At 44.6% G+C, this 25,438-nt stretch overlaps 1 protein-coding gene across 2 annotated transcripts; it reads right to left on the minus strand.

Moving 5' to 3' along the window:
• Nucleotides 1-1,011: 1,011 nt before the first annotated feature.
• On the minus strand, nt 1,012-25,432 carry PXMP4 (peroxisomal membrane protein 4). 2 transcript variants are annotated; one of them, XM_077251958.1, is made up of 6 exons: nt 25,278-25,432; nt 22,986-23,048; nt 6,960-7,158; nt 5,024-5,551; nt 3,861-4,962; nt 1,012-3,575 (listed from the first exon to the last, which is right to left on the minus strand). In XM_077251958.1, the coding sequence occupies exons 1-4, from the start codon at nt 25,430-25,432 to the stop codon at nt 5,288-5,290; spliced, it is 681 nt and encodes a 226-aa protein (XP_077108073.1). In that variant the 3' UTR covers nt 1,012-3,575; nt 3,861-4,962; nt 5,024-5,287. The 2 variants fall into 2 exon arrangements, with proteins under 2 accessions (XP_077108073.1, XP_077108072.1); XM_077251957.1 differs by having other exon boundaries at nt 3,861-5,551.
• Between the last annotated feature and the right edge of the window lie 6 nt (nt 25,433-25,438).

Below are 25,438 nucleotides of genomic sequence, written 5' to 3' on the forward strand. Positions count from 1 at the left end.
GAAGACCCGGTCGCTTTTTTTTTTTTTTTAAATTTGCGGTGTACTGTGCATGCGCGAAACCGCGCTTTCCCCCACCGCTGTTGAACGCCCCGGAAGTGCTGTAATCACTTCCGGGCAGGTAATAGCGACTCACACTATGCTGCCCATGCGCGGCCGCTCACCTCAGCGCTATGGAGCAGTATTCCGGCTGCAGCTGCCGCTGGGGACCATGCCATGGATCCCGGACTCCATATTTCCGGCCCGTGTCGAGCCTTCTTATAGGCCGCACATCCCGCTGAGCTTCTCTAGTGAGGCCGGGAGGCCTCTCCCGGACCCGGCCATCACATACGCCGGTCAGACGAGGGGGGAGCCATCTAACGGAATCTCCCCCGACGCTGCATCTGGACCGCATCCCCTGCCGTTCCCGCAGAGACCACACAGGCGGATGCCCCTGGCCCAGGTATGGTCTTCTGAGAATCCGGAGAATCCAGAGATCCTGTCCCCTGGGAACAGGAAACCTAAACTGACGAGGAGAGGCGGACCGCCCCTTTTATTCTTCTGTAGGTTTCCTGTTCCTTGGGGCGGATCCCTATCTCTCCAGTGGGTGCTGTCATGGCGAAGGGTAATAACACTTGTTATTTTTCCAGTTAGACTACATTGCCACATTGAGTATTTGATGACTTTTTGATGCTTCAGATCTTCTGTACCTATTATCTAGATTAGAGATTAGGTTACTTGTGTTTTTTCAATTGCGTTTTTGAGTGCTTTTTTTTTTAACATACGTTTTTATTGCTTTTTCACTCTTGTTGGTGTGTCATTTATTGAATAAAGCCGCTTTGTTTTTGATACTTCCTGGTATTTGGCTTTAACAAATCTATTGATACAGTCATGTGCTGATTACATGTTCTGGAGGGTCACGTGTCCTACAGAAATCTATAGTCGGCCTTTCCCTACCCTCGAGTTTCCACGGCATTTGTTGAACGTGGAAATTCGCGATATTGGTTGAAAATCACGAGTAATAAAGATAGCATATTGTGAAGATAAGATTTAATAAAATTATTAACATTAAGTATTTACAATTTACACTCATTAGAAATCAGATAATGGAAGGAGTTGTATTCATTCCTATCTAGTACATGCCGTGTACTGCAGAGAAGGGTCCCGAGGGGAACACATGGAGGTTCTGGTTTGCCTTTATATCATGTGCTCTTTAAAGAGGTTCTCCGGAAACAGAAAGAACTAAATATCGTTCTAAATAAATTCCTAAGTACATTGAACAAAAATATAAAGGCAACACTTTAATTTTTGCTCACGTTTTTCATGAGGTGACCTAAAAGATCTAAGACTTTTTCTATGTAGACAAAAAATTGTTCAGAAATGTGTCTAAATCTGTGTTAGGCTGTGTGCACACGTAGCAGATTTTTCGCGTTTTTTTCGCTATAAAAACGCTATAAAACCGCGAAAGAAACACTCACATTAAGCATCCTATTTAATAGAATGCAATCCGCATTTTTTGTGCACATGCTGCGTTGTTTTCCTGAGCGGAATCGCATTCCAGAAAAAAACGCAGCATGTTCATTAAATTTGCGGAATCGCGGGGATTCTGCACACCTAGGAATGCACTGATCTGCTTACCTCCCGCATGGGGCTATGCACACCATGCGGGAAGTAAGCAGATCATGCGCGGTTGGTACCCAGGGTGGAGGAGAGGAGACTCTCCTCCACGGACTGGGCACCATATAATTGTTAAAAAAAAAAGAATTAAAATAAAAAATCGTGATATACTCACCTTCTGATGGCCCCGGAGTCTTCCCGTCTCTCAGCGGTGCATGCAGCCGCTTCTGTTCCCATGGATGCTTTGTGTGAAGGACCTGCAATGACGTCGCGGTCACGTGACCGTGACGTCATCGCAGGTCCTACACAAAGCATCTATAGGAACGGAAGCCGCTGAGGAGATCGGCTGCCTTTGGAAAGTGAGAATAACCTTTTTTTTATTATTTTGAACATTATATCTTTTACTATTTTTGCTGCATAGGCAGCATCAATAGTAAAAAGTTGGTCACACTTCTCAAACACTATGTTTGACAAGTGTGACCAACCGGTCAATCAGTTTTTCAAGCGATGCTAGATCGCTTGGAAAACGCTAGCATTCTGCAAGCTAATTATGCTTGCAAAACGCTAGTTTTTAGCAGGAATAGCATGCCAATTCCGCATGTGATATACCCGCATCAGGAGTTGCAGAATTGCCGCGGAAATTTCCGTGGCAATTCTGCGACGTGTGCACTTAGCCTTAGGCCTCTTTCACACTTCCGTCTTTCTTTTTCCGTCACAATCCGTCGTTTTGTGAAAAAAACGGATCCAGCAAATGTTTCTGCTGGATCCGTTTTTTCCCACAGACTTGTATTAGTGACGGATTGCCTTCCGTTTCATCCGTCATGCACAGGATCCGTCGTAAAATTGCTGTCCGTCGGGCAGAAAACGTACAGAGGAACGTTTTTTCTGTACGTCGGAAAATCACTTAGCGACGGATCCTGCGCTGTCAGTCGTTGGCTATAATGGAAGCCTATAGACGCAGGATCCGTCGCTGACTGTCAAAAGCAGGAATCCAGCGACGGGTTGTGTCTTTTGAAACTGAGCATGCCTGGAAGAATTTCCCATCAGGGAAATTCTCTCTCTCTCGCTCTCTCTTTTTACTATTGATGCTGCCTATGCAGCATCATAGTAAAAAGATATAATGTTAAAAATAATGAAAAAAAAAAAAAAATCGTGATATTCTTACCTTCCGGCGTCCCGCACGGCCCCTGCAGCCTTCCCGATGCTGCCAGCAGCTCCCGTTCCCAGTAATGCATTGCAAAATGACCCGATGACGTCATCACAGGTCATTGCTCGCAAAGCATTACTGGGAACGGGAGCTGCCGGCAGCATCAGGAAGGCTGCGGGGGCCGCCGGAAGGTAAGAATATCACGTTTTTTTATTATTTTTAACCTGGGTTGTGTTGTGTGTGCATTTTTGCAGTGGAAAAAAGCGGCAAAAACGCATACACAACGTGCGCACATAGCCTCGACGGATCCGTCAAAAAAACGGACCCAGTGCACCCGTTTTTTACAATCTCCACAGGATCCGTCTTTTCAACATGTTGACGGATTGTGATGGATTGTAAAAAACGGAAGTGTGAAAGAGGCCTTAGTGAGCAGTTCTCCTTTACTTGGTTGATCCATCCATCTGACAGGTTCGGTATACCAAGATGCCACATACTGTGAAACTGCACGTTAGAGTTGCCTTTTAGTGTGGCCATCCTAAGGCACCTGTGCAATATTCATGCGGTCTAATCAGTATCTGGATATGCCACACCTGTGAGGTGGATGGGTTATCTCGGCAAGGAAGAGCTCACTCACACAGATTTTAGACTCATTTGTGAACAATATTTGAGAGAAAAAGGACTTTTGTGCACATAGATAAAGTCTTAAATCCTTGAGTTCCGCTCATGAAAAATTGGAGCAAAAACAAAAGTGTTGACTTTATATTTTTGTTCAGTTTACATTTAATTAGCAAATCACAATCGCTTTGTCTAGTATTGCTCCACTAATACTACTGGCCTGTGACCATGAGCAGTAGAAGCTCTGTCCTCCTTCATTTGTAGGGAGATGTGCTCCACTAATATCACTGGCCAGTGACCATGTGCAGTAGACGCTCTGCCCTTCATTTGTAGGGAGATGTGCTCCACTAATATTACTGGCATGTGACCATGAGCAGTAGAAGCTCTGTCCTCCTTCATTTGTAGGGAGATGTGCTCCACTAATATCACTGGCCTGTGACCATGAGCAGTAGAAGCTCTGTCCTCCTTCATTTGTAGGGAGATGTGCTCCACTAATATCACTGGCCTGTGACCATGAGCAGTAGAAGCTCAATGCTAAATGTTGTACAAAAAATCTGAATACCATAGATGTATGGCTAGAACAGTATTTAAAAAGGTGGTTATATATATATATATATATATATATATATATATATATATATATTCAGAAAGTTGTAGAAGAAAAAGATGTGGCATACTATACTGACAAAAAAATATATCAGAAGTCCCAAAATAGTGCTCAGCACAACTCAAAATCATGATATTAAACCAAAAATCCCCAAAACATACTAAGGGAAAAAGAGGCATAAGCAAATACAAACAATGTCAAAAGAAACAGGGTAAAGCTCAAAGTATATGCAGCTGGGAATAGTAACCACACCAGGTAATATAATAATCCTATATATCAGCAGCAAGCAGGGATAAAGGTATATTGCACAATTTTTAATTATCGTGGAAACCAAGTTCCTAAGGTGCTCAATCTATAAACCTCCAATATACTTTGTAATCTGCCCAACTAAAGGTGCTAAAGTGCCTAAAGCAAAGGGCATATCCATGTGCTGACATATCCCATATTAATGCAAGATGTGAACTTACATATCTGGATTTCCTGGTGGTTACTATTCCCAGCCGCATATTCTTTGAGCTTTACCCTGTTTCTTTTGACATTGTTTGTCTTTTAGTTTACCTATTAAAAATGGTTTTAAAAGTATTTATAGCTTATGCCTCTTTTTCCCTTAGTGTGTTTTGGGGATTTTTGGTTTAATATACTATACTGACAGTACAAAGATCTCTCTCTGGCTGCCGGATCTTATTCGCACAGATGAATGATATTAAATCAATTAAATCATCAATGGGGACAGATCATATCCTCCAATTTCTTTACTTATCACAAAATTGAAATTATGCATAGAAACGCATGTAGTTAAATGTTTCATATTCAGGGTATTGCTGTGTACCTCTCTAACAGTAGACAGTCCACATTCAGATATGCAGGAAACATAGCCAACGATGAAATGAGCAGGAAATGCAGTAGTAATATTACAGAAAAGATAAGTGAGCGATGACTGGTGATTATTAAGGCAAATGCTGTTTTAGGAATGGTCTGATACAGTGCAGTTAATGATAATCTGACCCTGGAAAAAATAATCCCAAAGTCAGATTACCAAGACACTGCTATATGGCACTGACCCTAAGACTATGTTCCTACAATGCGTTTTTGGTGATTTTACGCTGCATATTTCAGGTCCTATACCTATAAGGTTCTTTGTTCATGCCCCATGGTAATTTCCAATAAACCAGCACTTTGTTTACCACCATGCCAGATTATAGGAATTTTACTGCACATAACCAACACTGCTCTGCTACAACCATGTAAATCAGTGCAATTAGAGAAAAGTGATATCTACTGCTAAAATCCCTGATATTCCAAGTCTGAGGGTTTCCTGTAATTCACTATTTTGCAGGTTTGGGTTTGTTGTATATCAAGAAGTCGGAGATGTCGTGCCAGATGTTGCTGTCGTCATACAGGTAAGTCATGGAGGACTGTAGAGATGGCTGGAGAGTGTGTCTTTGGTATTCAAAGAGCCACAGGACAAAACCCCATACTAAGGCAGCAAACCAGGGGAACACGTCATGTTTCGGCTCTGGGATGTACCCTTTCTCTACTGCCAGTCTTGACAGACCAAAGAGGACACGAGACAGCAGGTACATATTTATCTGGTAGGAAAACAAAAGCGTTAATACAATACAGCTCACATAAAAAGGGAATGTCTAAAGGTACCTTCACATTAAGCGACGCTGCAGCGATAGCGACAACGATGCCGATCGCTGCAGCGTCGCTGTTTGATCGCTGGAGAGCTGTCACACAGACCGCTCTCCAGCGACCAACGATGCCGAGGTCCCCGGGTAACCAGGGTAAACATCGGGTTACTAAGCGCAGGGCCGCGCTTAGTAACCCGATGTTTACCCTGGTTACCAGCATAAAATGTAAAAAAAACAAACAGTACATACTTACATTCGCGTCCCCCGGCGTCCGCTTCCTGCACTGACTGAGCGCCGGCCCTAACAGCAGAGCGGTGACGTCACCGCTGTGCTGTACTTTCACTTTCACTTTACGGCGCTCAGTCAGTGCAGGAAGCGGACGCCGGGGGACGCGAAGGTGAGTATGTACTGTTTGTTTTTTTACATTTTACAATGGTAACCAGGGTAAATATCGGGTTACTAAGCGCGGCCCTGCGCTTAGTAACCCGATGTTTACCCTGGTTACCAGTGTAAAACATCGCTGGTATCGTTGCTTTTGGTGTCAAACACGACGATACACGCCGGTCTGACGACCAAATAAAGTTCTGAACTTTGTTCAACGACCAGCGATATCACAGCAGGATCCTGATCGCTGCTGCGTGTCAAACTAAACGATATCGCTAGCCAGGACGCTGCAACGTCACGGATCGCTAGCGATATCGTTTAGTGTGAAGGTACCTTAAGATCATGAAGTGTAGTTATTTTATAATGAAGAGTTACACAATTTTGTCATATACACTGATCAGCCATAACAGTTATGCAATTGACGTGAATAACAATCTCCTCATGACAATGGCACCGGTCAATGAGTAAGATATATTAGGCAGCAATTCATTCTTGAAAGAAATGGACAAGTGTAAAAATCTGAGTACATCTGACAAGGGTTATACTGTGATGACACATAGACAGGGGCAAAGTATCTCCAAAATGCTCAGAGTGTCCATGCTGACCCCAGCCCACTGTTGAGCATCAGAAATGACCAGTAAAGCAATGGAAGAAGGTGTTGAAAAGGTCTGCAAAGACCCTCATACACAGAGTAAAGTTGTCAGAACCCATTGTTGGTGGGACCAGATGGCCATCTGGTGCTGATGGAACCTCCTGATTCTCCCCAAACAGAGGGGGGAAAGAATAATTGGATACCTCACATGAAAACACTATATTCCTTAGTTCACAGGAGAGGCTGTCAGTGATTTTATTCTCTCGACTCCCATTAATAACATAGTAGCCCAGAAAATTGTCCTAAGGTCATAAATGGTTTACTCTCTGGAAAAATCCCTTAAAGATGCTATTTTGGCAGAGTTCCTAATCAAGCAATTATCCTTACCTGGCTATTAATGTTATTATTCTCTCCGAACACCAGCCACCCGCCTACACAAGCTGCCAGGAAGGAGTGAAATTGCCATTTGCTTCCATGTATTTTCTCTTGAGCAGCCAGGAGACTCTTATATGTGAAGACGAAGTAAGCCAGATTCCGAGAATGTGTGAACGTCGCTTGGAAGATCGCTTTCAACTTGTCTTTTAGACTGAAGACACAAGAAGAAAATAATCAGTCTTGATATGAACATTTCCACATGATTGTGGACTCATTTCACCTCCGATAACAGCACAGCAGTAATGACGTTAATAAGAGAGAGTGTAATAGCTCAGTACCATGACCATCTTCATAAAATGGTGACAGATTCCTTACAGTAACATCAGTACCTACAGCTGAAACCGGAAGTTTACATACACTATATAAAGAGACACATATGGATGTTTTTCTTAATATCTGACATGAAATCAGAATAAACCTTTCCCGTTTTAGGTCAATTAGGATTACCATAATTATTAATATTTGCCAAATGCCAGAATAATGAAAGAGAGAATGTCTTAAGATATTTTTATTACTTACTGTAAAGTCAAAAGTTTACATACACTAAGATTACTATGCCTTTAAACAATTCTGGACAGCCCATATGATGATGACATGTGTTTGGCAACATCTGATATAATTAGAGACACACGGGTGGATGTATTTTAATGCACACCTGAAACCCACTGCTTCTTTGTGTAGCATCATGGGAAAGTCTAAAGAAATCAGCCAAGATATCAGGAAGAGAATTCTGGACTTGCACAAGTCTGGCTCATCCTTGGGTACAATTTCAAGATACCTGAAGGTGTCTCATTCATCTGTACCAACAATTATACGCAAGTACAAGAAAGATGGGATTTCCAGCCGTCATGCCACTTAGGAAGGAGAGGGGTTCTGGGCCCCAGAGATGAACGTGCTTTGGTCCGACATGTGCATATCAACCCAAGGACAAAAGCAAAAGACCCTGTGAAAATGATGGCGGAAGCTGGTAAGATTCTGTCAATAGCCACAGTGAAACGAGTACTGTAATAACATGAGCTGAAAGGCCACTCTGCCAGGAAGAAGCCATTACTCCAAAAGAAACATTAAAAAACCAGATTAATGTTTGCAAATGCACACAGGAACAAACACCTTAATTTTTGGAGACGTTCTGTGGTCTGATGAAACTAAAATTGAACTTTTTGTGTATAATGACCATCGTTACGTTTGGAGGAAAAAGGAAGAAGCTTGGAAGCCTTAGAACACCATCCCAACCGTGAAACACGGGGGTGGTAGCATCATGTGTTGGAGGGTCACACTAGGGTGTGATCTTCTTAATTGTCTGTGGTCAAGTTGTATCTCAGAGATTAACCTGCACATGGAGAAAAACCACTCGTGATTAACGCCACAGTCACTAGCAGCAAATCTGTCCATTTTGTCTGCAAGCGTTCATTTTGGATATCTTCATTCAGGATACATATCATTAACAGATGTTGGGGGGTTGTTTTGCTGCAGGAGGGACTGGTGCACTTCACAAAATAGATGGCATCATGAGAAACGAAGATTACGTGGCAATACTGAAGCAACACCTCAAGACATGAGCCAGGAAGTTAACGCTTGGGTGGAAATGGGTCTTCCAAATGGACAATGACCCGAAGCATACTGCTAAATGGTAACAAGTGGCCTAAGCATAACAAAGTCAATGTTCTGGAGTGGCCATCACAAAGCCCTGATCTCAATCCTATTGAAAATTTAAGGGCAAAGCTGAAAAGGCCGGTGCGAGCAAGACGACCTACAAACCTGTATGAGTTACACCGGTTTTGTCAGGAGGAATGGGCCCAAATTCCGACCAACTATTGTGAGAAGCTTGTGAAAGGATATCCCAAACATTTTACCCAAGTCATTCAGTTTAAGGGCAATGGTACCAAATACTAATGAAATGCATGTAAACTTTTGACTTTGCAGTTAGTAATAAAAATGCCTTAAAACATGAGTGGGCAATTAATTTTCCCGAGGGGCCACATGAGAGACCGTGACTGTTGTGGAGGGCCGAACCAATAGGGTGAAATTAATTCTACTCAATGTTAATATCTATATATTATATTATTGATAATTATATTAATATTAACACTGAATATTAAGCAGAACTAAGTATGCCGACATACCACTATATATCGTTTGAACCAGAGTACAGCCCTTCTGTATATAATATGAGCCCCCCCACAGCCTCCTCTATATACTGCATGAGCCCCACACAGCCTCCCCATGTGCAGCGCGACACCCCCTTATAAGCCTCCCTATGTGCAGCGCGACACCCCCCACAGCCTCCCCATGTGCAGCGCGACACCCCCACAGCCTCCCCATGTGCAGCGCGACACCCCCCACAGCCTCCCCATGTGCAGCGCGACACCCCCCACAGCCTCCCCATGTGCAGCGCGACACCCCCCACAGCCTCCCAATGTGCAGCGTGACACCCCCCACAGCCTCCCCATGTGCAGCGCGACACCCCCCACAGCCTCCCAATGTGCAGCGTGACACCCCCCACAGCCTCCCCATGTCCACAACAACCCCATAGCCTCCCCATGTCCACAACAACCCCATAGCCTCCCCATGTCCACCCAAACATCCCATAAACATGAAAAAAAGGAACACCTCATACTTACCTCGGTCCCATTCCCCCAGCGCTCTGCTCCTGTCTCTGTGTTTCTGGTGCACTGACTCTCCACAGTATACAGCTGACACAATGAAAGGAAGTCATTGCATCAACTGTTTCACAAGTTGATTGGTGGAGGAAGTGGCTGGAGGCCCCTCCTCCACCAATGAAGTCAGCGCAGATGGAGACAGCGAGCGGGCAAGCACGGTGCGGCCCATGGGCCTCTGTTTTCCAGCCCCACAGCTGTCTTGGTCCGTGGGCCGGACTGAGACAGCCAGAGGTGTTATGATCTGACCTTGGAGCCGCATGAGACTTTCTCAGGAGTAGGTGGAACCTGTACTGACCGCAAACCCTAAACTATCACCGCAACTAGAAGTAGCCGTGGGGTGTACATAACACATCCTAGACACTTCGACACAGCCGGAGGACTAAATACCCCTATAGATGGAAATGGGAATTCTATCTTGCCTCAGAGCAGAACCCCAAAGGATAGGCAGCCTCCCACAAATATTGACTGTGAGTATTAGAGGAAAGACACACGCAGGCAGAAATCAGGATTTAGCAAAAGAGGCCACACTAGCTAAATAGGAAAGGATAGGACAGAATACTAAGCGGTCAGTATTAAAACTCTAAAAATATCCACAGCAGATAATACAAAAATTCGCCCTCTAACTAAAGACATGGAATGCATATCTGCATCTCCTGAGAATCCAACTTGACTGAAATATCCAAACACAGTCTAAGCTGGACAAGAAAAAACATTGAATAGTACTGAATTGTAAAGCACACAGCATGTGTGCTGTAGAAACAAAAACCAGACACTTATCCTTGCTGATTTGACAGCAGGGCAGGAGGAACCAGACAGAGATGCAAAACCTCCAAGAACAATGGACAACTGGCAAGGGCTAATGAATCCTGCACACCTAAATATCCCAGTCAGAGCTGCAATCAGCAGGGGCACCTGCCCAGGATTGCAACCCAGGGACAACTGCATTACTACCAACAACCACCAGAGGGAACCCAAGAGCAGAATTCACAACACAGAGGGCCGGATGTGGCCTGCGGGCCACACTTTGCCCAGGTCTGCCTTAAGACATTTTCTCTCTCATTATTCTGGCATTTGGCAAATATTAATAACTAGATGGTGGCCCGATTCTAACGTATCGGGTATTCTAGAATATGTAGGTAGTATATAGCACAGGCTACGTACTATATTGCACAGTGACGTAGTATATAACATAGCTACGTAGTATATAACACAGCGTACGTAGTATATAGCAGAGCTACGTAGTATATAGCAGAGCTACGTAGTATATTGTAGAGCCACGTAGTATATTGCACAGCTACGTAGTCTATTGCATAGCTACGTAGTGTATTGCACAGCTACGTAGTGTATTGCACAGCTACGTAGTATATTAGTCAGCGAAACGTATTTTATAGCAGAGCCACGTAGTATATAACATAGCCACGTAGTATATTGTAGAGGCACGTAGTATATTGCATAGCTACGTAGTATATTGCATAGCTACGTAGTATATTGCACAGCCACGTAGTATATTGCACAGCCACGTAGTATATTGCACAGCCACGTAGTATATAACAGAGCCACATAGTATATTGCACAGCTACGTAGTATATAACAGAGCACGTAGTATATTGCACAGCCACGTAGTATATTGGACAGTCACGTTGTATATTGAACAGTCACGTTGTATATTGCCCAGCTACAAAGTATATAGCACAGAGATGTAGTATATAACAGAGCCCACGCAGTATGGAACACAGCCCACGTAGTATATAGCAATGTGGGCACTATATGCGTGGTTAAAAAAGACTTAAAATCTACTATATAATTGTCTAAGGGTCACTTCCGTCTTTCTGTCTGTCTGTCCTTCTGTCTGTCAAGGATATTCATTGGTCGCAGCCTCTGTCTGTCATGGAATCCAAGTCGCTGATTGGTCGTGGCAAAACGCCCACGACCAATCAGCGACTCGCACAGTCTGGAAGAAGATGGCCGCTCCTTACTCCCCGCACTCACTGCCTGGCGTCCGCATACGCTGTCCGGTCACCGCTCACACAGGGTTAATGCCGGCGGTAACGGAGTGCATTATGCCGCGGGTAACGCACTCCGTAACCGCCGCAATTAACCCTGTGTGTCCCCAATTTTGTACTATTGAGGCTGCTTATGCGGCATCAATAGTAAAAAAATGTAATGTTAAAAATAACAAAAAAACTGATATACTCACCCTCCGTAGTTCGCCGAGCCGCTGGCGCCGGCCGCCATCTTCCGTTCCCGGCGATGTATTGCGAAATTACCCAGAAGACTTAGCGGTCTCGCGAGACCGCTAAGTGTTCTGGGTAATTTCGCAATACATCCTGGGAAAGGAAGATGGCGGCGGCGCCAGCGGCTCGGCGGAGCTTCGGTGGATCCCAAACGTCGGTAACCGCTTCCTGGATCCAGGAGCCAACGGAAGGTGAGTATATAACTATTTTTTTTTTTTTTTTTTTAACAGTGATATCATTCCCACATTGCTATATGCGTGGGCTGCGCAATATGCAACGTGGCCTGCGCAAAATACTACATGGGCTGCGCAATATACTATGTGGGCTGCGTAGCATAATACGTGGGCTGCGCAATATACAACGTAGGCTAGGCAATATACTACGTGGCCTGCGCAATATACTACGTGGGCTGCGCAATATACTACGTGGGCTGCGCAATGTACTACGTGGGCTGCGCAATGTACTACGTGGGCTGCGCAATGTACTACGTGGGCTGCGCAATGTACTACGTGGGCTGCGCAATGTACTTCGTGGGCTGCGCAATGTACTACGTGGGCTGCGCAATGTACTACGTGGGCTGCGCAATGTACTACGTGGGCTGCGCAATGTACTACGTGGGCTGCGCAATGTACTAATGGGCTGCGCAATGTACTACGTGGGCTGCGCAATGTACTACGTGGGCTGCGCAATGTACTACGTGGGCTGCGCAATGTACTACGTGGGCTGCGCAATGTACTACGTGGGCTGCGCAATGTACTACGTGGGCTGCGCAATGTACTACGTGGGCTGCGCAATGTACTACGTGGGCAATATACTATGTGGGCTGCGCAGTATAATACGTGGGCTGCGCAATATACTATATGGGCTGCGCAATATACAACGTGGGCTGTACTGCGTGGGCTGTGCTATACACTACACATACATATTCTAGAATACCCGATGCGTTAGAATCGGGCCACCATCTAGTAAAAAATAAACATATACTCACCTTCCGAAGGCCCCTTGAAGTCCCGGCGCCTGTGTGCGGTGCACGCTGCAGCTTCCGGTCCCAGGGTTGGTATGAGCGCAGGACCTGTGATGACGTCGCGGTCACATGACCGTGACGCCATGGCAGGTCCTTCTCTCATAGCATCCTTGGCACCGAAACCTGCCGCTTGCACTGCCTAGGACAGCGTGCGACGTCGGAAGGTGAGAATAACCTTTTTTTAATTATTATTATTTGTAACATTAGATCTTTTTACTATTGATGCTGCATACGCAGCATCAATAGTAAAAAGTTGGTCACACAGGGTTAATAGCTGCGTTAACGGAGTGCGTTAAACCGCGGCATAACGCGGTCCGTTAACGCTGTCATTAACCCTGTGTGAGGGCTGACTGGAGGGGATTATGGAGCGGGCACTGACTGCGGGGAAGAAGGAGCAGCCATTTTGCCGCCGGACTGTGACCGACGCTGATTGGTCGTGGCTGTTTTGCCGCGACCAATCACCGACTTGGGATTTCCGTTACAGACAGACAGACAGAAAGACGGAAGTGACCCTTAGACAATTATATAGTAGATTATGGTAATTCTAACTGATGTAAAACGGGAAAGGTTTATTCTGATTTCATATCACCTATTGAGAAAAACATCCATGTGTGTCTTTTTATATAGTGTATGTAAACCTCTGGCTTCTACTGTATCTACAGGCAAGGTGACAAACATTTCACCTCTAGGACTTCTCGTATGATCATGATATAGTGTATGGTGGAAGCTTGCCCTCTGGGGTCCACACAATCCTGACAATGAAAGTACCAATCTGCTTTTTAATTGATCACTTGCTCCCTAATTTAAGCAACTTTCCAAGAAGACTTCACTAAATAGAGTCTGTAAGTCATTTAGCCAAGTGCTTTGTAAAATGGTAACAAATCTGTCAGACCACCAGCTCATGTTCTGATGGCTCCCTCTGCTTTCCTCCTCCCTGCTCTCAGTGTAAGGCCGAAGTCAGCACTACAAATGGCAGTGAGATCTATCTGAATGTGACAGCTTCATGTATTCCTATGCCGCGGTCGTGCTCGGGTCGGGAGCGCCAGAGTGCACTGTGTTCTGATCTTGCTATGATTTATACAACTGCGTCCTTAGTGTCAGGGAGGGGTTTGTACCTAGACTTTATTTCACAGCATGTATAGGGGAGAAAGGATTTCAGGGTTGGCAGGCAAACAGGATCTAGAAAAGGAGGAAAGCGTCTTCATTAGTGAAGCACGCTCGGGTGGTCTCCAAGTAGTTGTTAGTGCTCGGAGATTTAGTTTTTGTTGACGCAGCTGCATGATTTACAGCTATTAGCCAGCCTGAGTACATGTGGGGGTTGCCTGGTTGCTAGGGAATTCCCACATGTATTCAGGCTGGCTAGTAGCCGTAAATCATTCAGCTGCGTAAACAAAAACTAAATCTCCGAGCACTAACAAATACTCGGAGATCACCCGAGCGTGCTCAGGAAAACCCGAGCAACGAGTGTACTCGCTCATCACTAGTCTTCATGTGTAGTAAGTGCAGGATAGAAGCTGTGTATATATGGGCTAATAAAAACGGCAGGTCTCTGGATACACACGGACCTGACATCCACTCTAAAAGGGAAAAACATATTTTTGCCATAGTTATCCATAGTTTGGACAGTATAGTTGCCATTTTACAATTTTTATTTAACCCCTTCACCCCCAAGGGTGGTTTGCACGTTAATGACCGGGCCAATTTTTACAATTCTGACCACTGTCCCTTTATGAGGCTATAACTCTGGAACGCTATGACGGATATTGGCGATTCTGACATTGTTTTCTCGTGACATATTGTACTTCATGATAAAGGTAAAATTCATTCGATATAACTTGCGTTTATTTGTGAAAAAAATGGAAATTTGGCGAAAATTTTGAAATTTTCCAACTTTGAATTTTTGTGCCCTTAAATCACAGACATATGTCACGCAAAATACTTAATAAGTAACATTTCCCACATGTCTACTTTACATCAGTACAATTTTGGAACCAAAATTTTTTTTTGTGACGGAGTTATAAGGGTTAAAAGTTGACCAGCAATTTCTCATTTTTACAACACCATTTTTTTTTAGGGACCACATCTCATTTGAAGTCATTTTGAGGGGTCTATATGATAGAAAATACTCAAGTGTGACACCATTCTAAAAACTGCACCCCTCAAGGTGCTCAAAACCACATTCAAGAAGTTTATTAACCCTTCAGGTGTTTCACAGGAATTTTTGGAATGTTTAAATAAAAATGAACATTTAACTTTTTTTCACACAAAATTTATTTCAGCTCCAATTTGTTTTATTTTACCAAGGGTAACAGGAGAAAATGGACCCCAAAAGTTGTTGTACAATTTGTCCTGAGTACGATGATACCCCATATGTGGGTGTAAACCATTGTTTAGGCGCATGGCAGAGCTTGGAAGGGAAGGAGCGCCATTTGACTTTTCAATGCAAAATTGACTGGAATTGAGATGGGACGCCATGTTGCGTTTGGAGAGCCCCTGATGTGCCTAAACATTGAAACTCCCTACAAGTGACACCATTTTGGAAAGTAGACCCCCTAAGGAACTTATCTAGATGTGTGGTGAGCACTTTGACCCAAGTGCTTCACAGAAGTTTATAATGCAGAGCCGTAAAAATAAAAAATCATATTTTTTCACAAAAATGATCTTTTCGCCCCCAATTTTTTATTTTCCCAAGGGTAAGAGAAGAAATTGGACCCCAAAAAATGTTGTGCAATTTGTCCTGAGTACGCTGATACCCCATATGTGGGTGTAAACCATTGTTTGGGCGCATGGCAGAGCTTGGAAGGGAAGGAGCGCCATTTGACTTTTCAATGCAAAATTGACTGGAATTGAGATGGGACGCCATGTTGCGTTTGGAGAGCCCCTGATGTGCCTAAACATTGAAACTCCCTACAAGTGACACCATTTTGGAAAGTAGACCCCCTAAGGAACTTATCTAGATGTGTGGTGAGCACTTTGACCCACCAAGTGCTTCACAGAAGTTTATAATGCAGAGCCGTAAAAATAAAAAATCATATTTTTTCACAAAAATGATCTTTTCGCCCCCAATTTTTTATTTTCCCAAGGGTAAGAGAAGAAATTGGACCCCAAAAAATGTTGTGCAATTTGTCCTGAGTACGCTGATACCCCATATGTGGGTGTAAACCATTGTTTGGGCGCATGGCAGAGCTTGGAAGGGAAGGAGCGCCATTTGACTTTTCAATGCAAAATTGACTGGAATTGAGATGGGACGCCATGTTGCGTTTGGAGAGCCCCTGATGTGCCTAAACATTGAAACTCCCTACAAGTGACACCATTTTGGAAAGTAGACCCCCTAAGGAACTTATCTAGATGTGTGGTGAGCACTTTGACCCACCAAGTGCTTCACAGAAGTTTATAATGCAGAGCCGTAAAAATAAAAAATCATATTTTTTCACAAAAATGATATTTTTGCCCCCAATTTTTTATTTTCCCAAGGGTAAGAGAAGAAATTGGACCCCAAAAAATGTTGTGCAATTTGTCCTGAGTACGCTGATACCCCATATGTGGGTGTAAACCATTGTTTGGGCGCATGGCAGAGCTTGGAAGGGAAGGAGCGCCATTTGACTTTTCAATGCAAAATTGACTGGAATTGAGATGGGATGCCATGTTGCGTTTGGAGAGCCCCTGATGTGCCTAAACATTGAAACTCCCTACAAGTGACACCATTTTGGAAAGTAGACCCCCTAAGGAACTTATCTAGATGTGTTTTGAGAGCTTTGAACCCCCAAGTGTTTCACTACAGATTATAACGCAGAGCCGTGAAAATAATTTTTTTTTTTTTCTCAAAAATGATTTTTTAGCCCCCAGCTTTGTATTTTTACAAGGGTAACAGAATAAATTGGACCCCAAAATTTGTTTTCCAATTTGTCCTGAGTACGCTGATACCCCATATGTGGGGGGGAACCACTGTTTGGGCGCATGACAGAGCTCGGAAGGGAAGGAGCACCATTTGGAATGCAGACTTAAATGGATTGGTCAGCAGCCGTCACGTTGCATTTGCAGAGCCCCTGATGTACCCAAACAGTACAAACCCCCCACAAGTGACCCCATATTGGAAACTAGACCTCCCAAGGAACTTATCTAGATGTGTTTTGAGAACTTTGAACCCCCAAGTGTTTCACTAAAGTTTATAGCGCAAAGCCGTGAAAATAAAAATTCTTTTTTTTTTTTCACAAAAATGATTTTTTAGCCCCCAGTTTTGTATTTTCACAAGGGTAACAGGATAAATTAGACCCCAAAAGTTGTTGTCCAATTTGTCCTGAGTACGCTGATACCCCATATGTCGGGGGGAACCACTGTTTGGGCGCATGACAGAGCTCGGAAGGGAAGGAGCGCCATTTGGAATGCAGCCTTAAATGGATTGGTCTGCAGGCGTCACGTTGCATTTGCAGAGCCCCTGATGTACCCAAACAGTACAAACCCCCCACAAGTGACCCCATATTGGAAACTAGACCTCCCAAGGAACTTATCTAGATGTGTTGTGAGAACTTTGAACCCCCAAGTGTTTCACTACAGTTTATAATGCAGAGCCGTGAAAATAAAACATCTTTTTTTTTCCCACAAAAATGATTTTTAGCCCCCCAAATTTTTATTTTCCTAAGGATAACAAGAGAACTTGGACCCCAGAAGTTGTTGTTCAATTTGTCCCGAGTACGCTGATAACACATATGTTGGGGTAAACCCCTTTTTGGGCGCACGGGAGAGCTCGGAAGGGAAGGAGCACTGTTTTACTTTTTCAACGCAGAATTGGCTGGAATTGAGATTGGACGCCATGTCGCGCTTGGAGAGCCCCTGATGTGCCTGGACAGTGGAAACCCCCCAATTCTACCTGAAACCCTAACCCAAACACACCCCTAACCCTAATCCCAACGGTAACCCTAACCACACCCCTAGCCCTGACACACCCATAATTCTAATCCCAACCCTAATCCAAACGTAAATGTAATCCAAACCCTAACCCTAACTTTAGCCCCAACCCTAACTTTACCTCCAACCCTAGCCCTAACCCTAACCCTACCCCTAACCCTAACCCTAAACGTGACTGAAATACGTGGCACTGAAATACGTGGCACTGAAATACGTGGCACTGAAATACGTGGCACTGAAATACGTGGCACTGAAATACGTGGCACTGAAATACGTGGCACTGAAATACGTGGCACTGAAATACGTGGCACTGAAATACGTGGCACTGAAACACGTGGCACTGAAATACGTGGCACTGAAATACGTGGCACTGAAATACGTGGCACTTAAATAAGTGGCACTGAAATATGTGATACGTGGCACTGAAATACGTGGCACTGAAATACGTGGCACTGAAATACGTGGCACTGAAATACGTGGCACTGAAATACGTGGCACTGAAATACGTGGCACTGAAATACGTGATACGTGGCACTTAAATACGTGGCACTGAAACACGTGGCACTGAAACACGTGGCACTGAAACACGTGGCACTGAAACACGTGGCACTGAAACACGTGGCACTGAAATACGTGGCACTGAAATACGTGGCACTGAAATACGTGGCACTGAAATACGTGGCACTGAAATATGTGATATGTGGCACTGAAATACGTGGCACTGAAATACGTGGCACTGAAATACGTGATACGTGGCACTTAAATACGTGGCACTGAAACACGTGGCACTGAAATACGTGGCACTGAAATACGTGGCACTGAAATACGTGGCACTGAAATACGTGGCACTGAAATACGTGGCACTTAAATAAGTGGCACTTAAATAAGTGGCACTGAAATATGTGATATGTGGCACTGAAATACGTGGCACTGAAATACGTGGCACTGAAACACGTGGCACTGAAATACGTGGCACTGAAATATGTGATACGTGGCACTTAAATACGTGGCACTGAAACACGTGGCACTGAAATACGTGATACGTGGCACTGAAATACGTGGCACTGAAATACGTGGCACTAAAATACGTGCAACTGAAATACGTGGTACTAAAATATGTGGCACTGAAATACGTGATACGTGGCACTGAAATACGTGGCACTGAAACACGTGGCACTGAAATACGTGATACGTGGCACTGAAATACATGGCACTGAAATACGTGGCACTGAAATACGTGGCACTGAAATACGTGGCACTGAAATACGTGGCACTGAAATACGTGGCACTATGACTGTCAGAAAATGTTCATTAAACGGTTAGGGGTGAGGTTAGGGGTAGAGTTAGGGTTTGGATCCCTTTATCACCTTGATGGTGGTGGGTGGCTTTTCAGTGTGTTTTCTGTTTTTTTCGATAAAAATGCATGCGTTTTTAACGCAAACAAACGCATGTGCTTAAAAACGCAAGAAAATACTGCAGGTTGTATTTCTGAAAATGAACGCATGCAGAAAAAAACCGCATGCGTTTGAAAACGCGACCAAACGCGTACAAAAAAACCGCATGCGTTTTCAATGTTAAATATAGGGAAAAAACGCTGCAGACAAAAACGCAAGTGTGAAACCAGCGACGCTTTTTATAGCAAAAAAGTTTTTGCGTCTCCACATTTTGAGACCTATAATTTTTCCACATTTGCTCCACAGAGTCATGTGAGGTCTTGTTTTTTGCGGGACGAGTTGACGTTTTTATTGGTAACATTTTCGGACACGTGACCGTTTTTGATCGCTTTTTATTCCGATTTTTGTGAGGCAGAATGACCAAAAACCTGCTATTCATGAATTTCTTTTGGGAGAGGCGTTTATACCGTTCCGGGTTTGGTAAAATTGATAAAGCAGTTTTATTCGTCGGGTCAGTATGATTACAGCGATATCTCATTTATATCATTTTTTTTATGTTTTGGCGCTTTTATACGATAAAAACTATTTTATAGAAAAAATAATTATTTTGGTATCGCTTTATTCTCAGGACTATAACTTTTTTATTTTTTTGCTGATGATGCTGTATGGCGGCTTGTTTTTTGCGGGACAAGATGACGTTTTCAGCGGTACCATGGATATTTATATCAGTCTTTTTGATCGCGTGTTATTCCACTTTTTGTTCGGCGGTATGGTAATAAAGCGTTGTTTTTTGCCTCTTTTTTTTTTTTTTTTCTTACGGTGTGTACTGAAGGGGTTAACTAGTGTGGCAGTTTTATAGGTTGGGTCATTACGGACGTGGCGATACTAAATATGTGTACTTTTATTGTTTTTTTTTTTTAATTTAGATAAAGAAATGTATTTATGGGAATAATATATTTTTTTTTTTTTCATTATTTTGGAATATTTTTTTTTATTTTTTTTTACACATTTGGAAATTTTTTTTTTTACTTTTTTACTTTGCCCCAGGGGGGGACAATACAGATCGGTGATCTGCCAGTTTGCATAGCACTCTGACAGATCACCGATCTGCGAGAAGTACAGGCTGCTTCACAGTGCCTGCTCTGAGCAGGCGTCTGTGAAGCCACCTCCCTCCCTGCAGGACCCGGATCCGCGGCCATCTTGGATCCGGGTCTGGAGCAGGCAGGGAGGGAGGTAAGACCCTCGCAGCAACGCGATCACATCGCGTTGCTGCGGGGGGCTCAGGGAAGCCCGCAGGGAGCCCTCTCCCTGCGCGATGCTTCCCTGCATCGCCGGCACATCGCGATCATGTTTGATCGCGGTGTGCCGGGGGTTAATGTGCCGGGGGCGGTCCGTGACCGCTCCTGGCACATAGTGCCGGATGTCAGCTGCAATATGCAGCCGACACCCGGCCGCGATCGGCCGCGCTCCCCCCGTGAGCGCGGCCGATCGGCTATGACGTACTATCCCGTCGGCGGTCATACGGGCCCACCCCACCTCGACGGGATAGTACGTCAAATGTCGGGAAGGGGTTAAAATATAAATATATGCAGCAAATATCTGCCATTCGGTGAGACTTTTGGATACAGGGTGGTGGACTTACGATTGAGCCTGTAGAGAGTTCTGTACGCGCCCCACATAAAAGACAAGTATATATACAGTTATATACCCAAAAAAGTGCTTTAGTAAGTCAGTAAAAAGTAGGTAGGAGTATTTAAAACAAGAAAATGATAAGGGTGCCCATACTTATGCACCTGTCAAATTTTGTTTGAATGCAGATTGCACATTTTCTGTTAGTACAATAAACCTCATTTCAAGGCAGAAACATTACTGTGTCCAACAGTTATTAGATATATGAAACTGAAATAGCTGTTGCAAAAAAAACAAATTTTTATAAAACATTAAGCTTAAGATTAATAGGGGTGCCCAAACTTTTCCATATACAGTAACAGTGCCTACAAGTAGTATTCAACCCCCTGCAGATTTAGCAGGTTTAATAAGATGCAAATAAGTTAGAGCCTTCAAACTTCAAACAAGAGCAGGATTTATTAACAGATGCATAAATCTTACAAACCAAAAAGTTTTGTTGCTCAGTTAAATTTTTATAAATTTTAAACATAAAAGTGTGGGTCAATTATTATTCAACCCCTAGGTTTAATATTTTGTGGAATAACCTTTGTTTGCAATTACAGCTAATAATCGTCTTTTATAAGACCTGATCAGGCCGGCACAGGTCTCTGGAGTTATCTTGGCCCACTCCTCCATGCAGATCTTCTCCAAGTTATCTAGGTTCTTTGGGTGTCTCATGTGGACTTTAATCTTGAGCTCCTTCCACAAGTTTTCAATTGGGTTAAGGTCAGGAAACTGACTAGGCCACTGCAACACCTTGATTTTTTGCCTCTTGAACCAGGCCTTGGTTTTCTTGGCTGTGTGCTTTGGGTCGTTGTCTTGTTGGAAGATGAAATGACGACCTATCTTAAGATCCTTGATGGAGCGGAGGTTCTTGGCCAAAATCTCCAGGTAGGCCGTGCTATCCATCTTCCCATGGATGCGGACCAGATGGCCAGGCCCCTTGGATGAAAAACAGCCCCACAGCATGATGCTGCCACCACCATGCTTGACTGTAAGGATGGTACTCTTGGGGTCGTATGCAGTGCCATCCAGTCTCCAAACGTCACGTGTGTGGTTGGCACCAAAGATCTCGATCTTGGTCTCATCAGACCAGAGAACCTTGAACCAGTTAGTCTCAGTGTCCTCCAAGTGATCATGAGCAAACTGTAGACGAGCCTTGACATGACGCTTTGAAAGTAAAGGTACCTTACAGGCTCGTCTGGAACGGAGACCATTGCGGTGGAGTACATTACTTATGGTATTGACTGAAACCAATGTCCCCACTGCCATGAGATCTTCCCAGAGCTCCTTCCTTGTTGTCCTTGGGTTAGCCTTGACTCTTCGGACAAGCCTCGCCTCGGCACGGGAGGAAACTTTCAAAGGCTGTCCAGGCCGTGGAAGGCTAACAGTAGTTCCATAAGCCTTCCACTTCCGGATGATGCTCCCAACAGTGGAGACAGGTAGGCCCAACTCCTTGGAAAGGGTTTTGTACCCCTTGCCAGTCTTGTGACCCTCCACGATCTTGTCTCTGATGGCCTTGGAATGCTCCTTTGTCTTTCCCATGTTGACCATGTATGAGTGCTGTTACAAGTTTGGGGAGGGTCTTAAATAGTCAGAAAAGGCTGGAAAAAGAGATAATTAATCCAAACATGTGAAGCTCATTGTTCTTTGTGCCTGAACTACTTCTTAATACTTTAGGGGAACCAAAGAGAATTCTGGTGGGTTGAGGGGTTGAATAATAAATGACCCTCTGAAAATACTTTTTACAATTTAAAAAAAAAATAAACAAAGAAATAACATTCTTTTTTGCTGCAGTGCATTTCACACTTCCAGGCTGATCTACAGTCCAAATGTCACAATGCCAAGTTAATTCCAAATGTGTAAACCTGCTAAATCTGCAGGGGGTTGAATACTACTTGTAGGCACTGTAACTGTATATGGTCATGTGTGGCCGCTGGACGGGAGCGGACGAGAGCTACGAGAACGAGAAAGTATGGGTGCAAGAAATAAACTCTTTCCACCTGATTACGGCCTATTACCAAAAAGAGGACAAAATTGCCCTCTAAGTCGAATTCTGTCCGGTCCTACATCCCCTATAGACGATAGCTCACCTTCCACTCTTAAACAGGAATGTCATCACCAGCGCGTGCGGGGCCCGGATCTTAGCTCCATATCTTCAAAAAAGAAGAAAAATTCATTTAATAAAGAAATCAACTTTTCATTGTAGATGGATCATATTACTACAGGTCACAGGGTAAAAGAACCTGCTGCAGTCCCAAAAAGATGGATCTACTGACCCCAAAATGACCAAACCTGGGCCTTCCCTGGCTCTCTAGAATGAGAGATTAATATGGATGCCATAAAAGGGGTCTCATTTCTTATTTTGATTTCCTTCTGTAAGTCACCCAATAGGTCTGCAGAGAAATTGTGTGGCCACCCACAGCTTCATATTGAACGGCACAGTGATATCACGGAAAGGACAAGATACATGAAGCTAGGAGATGGCGGATGTGCCAATGTGGCTACGCCTAATGATCTGGTTATGTAAACGAGTCCAGAAGGCCATATGGTGGCTTTTCTCCCATAATAGTCCCACTGAGGCATTAAAGGGATTGTGTTAGGGTACAAGTCTGCAGTCACATAGACTGTATGCGCTCAGTATTCTCCAATGCCGGGAGCGGGTGGTCATGTGATTTGCACACTTACGGTCACATATCGACTAGACGTGTCTGGCCAGTACATCGCATTGAGTGAGGCCACGCACGTATGCAAATCACGTACTTGCGGTTACAGAAGAATCGCACTGCATGCTGTCAGGGTGCACAAGACTGCAGTCACGCAGAGTAATGTGTATGGTCAGCCTAACAGTTCAGGTCAACATGCTAGTGCCAAAAGTTACATATTGTGATGTGCGAATAGAAGTCTGATGCAAATAAAGCTTAAAGGATTTGTCCAGGATTAGAAGCAGAAACGGCTCCACTCTGGTCCTTTGGCCATGTCTGGTATTACAGCTCAGTCGTATTGACACTGTAGAAAGAGATGTTACACAACCGTCTACTTTAGTTGATGTTTTTAATTTCTAAGATCACTGCAGTGGATAAAAACAAATGAGAGCTTGGCCCAACTGTATGCAGCCAGGGGGTTCTGTGTAGGGAGCAGCCTGGCGTCTAGACTTCCAGCTTACCCTTCTCTAGAGCTCAGCAGTAACGCTTCCATTTACATCGGGGCCATATTGTGACTTTGGTCACGTATCAGGAGTCTCACGCAGACCGTGGGGACTCAAACTTGTCACCCGAGCACCCGCGATACTCGGCGCACACCCGAGCACCCTGGGCAAACTCGAGTAACGAGCACTACAGATGTATCATGGTCACATCTGGACCACAATGACAATTATTACGCTCAGAGCAGTCTTCACCTTGGACAACATATTTACCGTGTGGCCCTGACCTTCCTGACAGCAAACAGAGATCATGGGGGAACTGATCTAGAAAAGCCCTTTAAATGGAATCTGTCAGCAGATGCATGCTTCCCTCTCTGAGAGCAGCGTAATGTAGAGGCAGAAACACTGATTCCAGTGCTATGTCTTCTACTGGGCTTCTTGCTGCAGTTTTGGTGATCTGCTGCAGATCTCCTAGTCTTCTCAATGAGCAGCTCTGACTAACCCGCCCACACCATTGAGTGACAGCTTTTGGCCCACACTGCATAGGCAGAAAGCTTCTAATTAATGGTGAGGGGTGGGGACAGCCAGAGCTCACGAATGGTGGAGACTGCATAGCAGGAGCTCATCACTGAGAGGAAGTTCAGTAAGTGACACATTGCAGTAATAAGGGTCTGTCAGTGGCAAATTTATCTAGCCTTTAAAAATCAATGGCTCTTCCAAAGAATAAGCCACCAGCACTTGACTGGCTATCGGCACCACTTCCACCCAGCTACTGAAGAGGCTGCGGTGCCTAGGAGAATGCCACGGCGGCTGCACACTGGCCCGCACTGGAATTCTAGAATAGGACATTGCACCATTGCTCTATTAAAGTGAAGGGGACGACGATGCAATAATAAGACTCCGGCCCTGGCACGTGTGCCGCAGGGGAACCAGTCTGCATCTGTCCAGGGGTTACGTGCTGGGCTGCACTGCTGGATATGGCTGCCTGCTACACCGCTCCATTCAAAAAGGGGGCACAGGACCCCTGAGTAGCATCAAGTGTTGATTGTGGGAAACCCCTTTAAGGCAGCCATCATCCTTGGTCACCACATCCCTATGATCACCTTATCCATCACGTTGCATGGACGGCTGGCCCTGACAAGTGTAGGGTGTGGAGCCAGAGCCCCTTCCCTGATATCAGGGGTCCCAGCATGCCCCCCTCCACCAGCACGTCCCCCTCCACCAGCATGTCTGCACTCACACTGCTCCATTGCGGAACCCCTTGATTACGGCCAGGGCAGCGCGGTATCGCCTCCTCTTGAGCAGCTCATTCACAGCCCGGAGCAGAGACCTCGGGAACACAGCTCCTGCCATTCTGACAGTTTGCAGCTCTCCACTTCCGGGTTCAAAGACCATTTGCGT

Source organism: Ranitomeya variabilis, chromosome 4, assembly GCF_051348905.1.
Source record: "Ranitomeya variabilis isolate aRanVar5 chromosome 4, aRanVar5.hap1, whole genome shotgun sequence".
NCBI lineage: Eukaryota > Metazoa > Chordata > Amphibia > Anura > Dendrobatidae > Ranitomeya > Ranitomeya variabilis.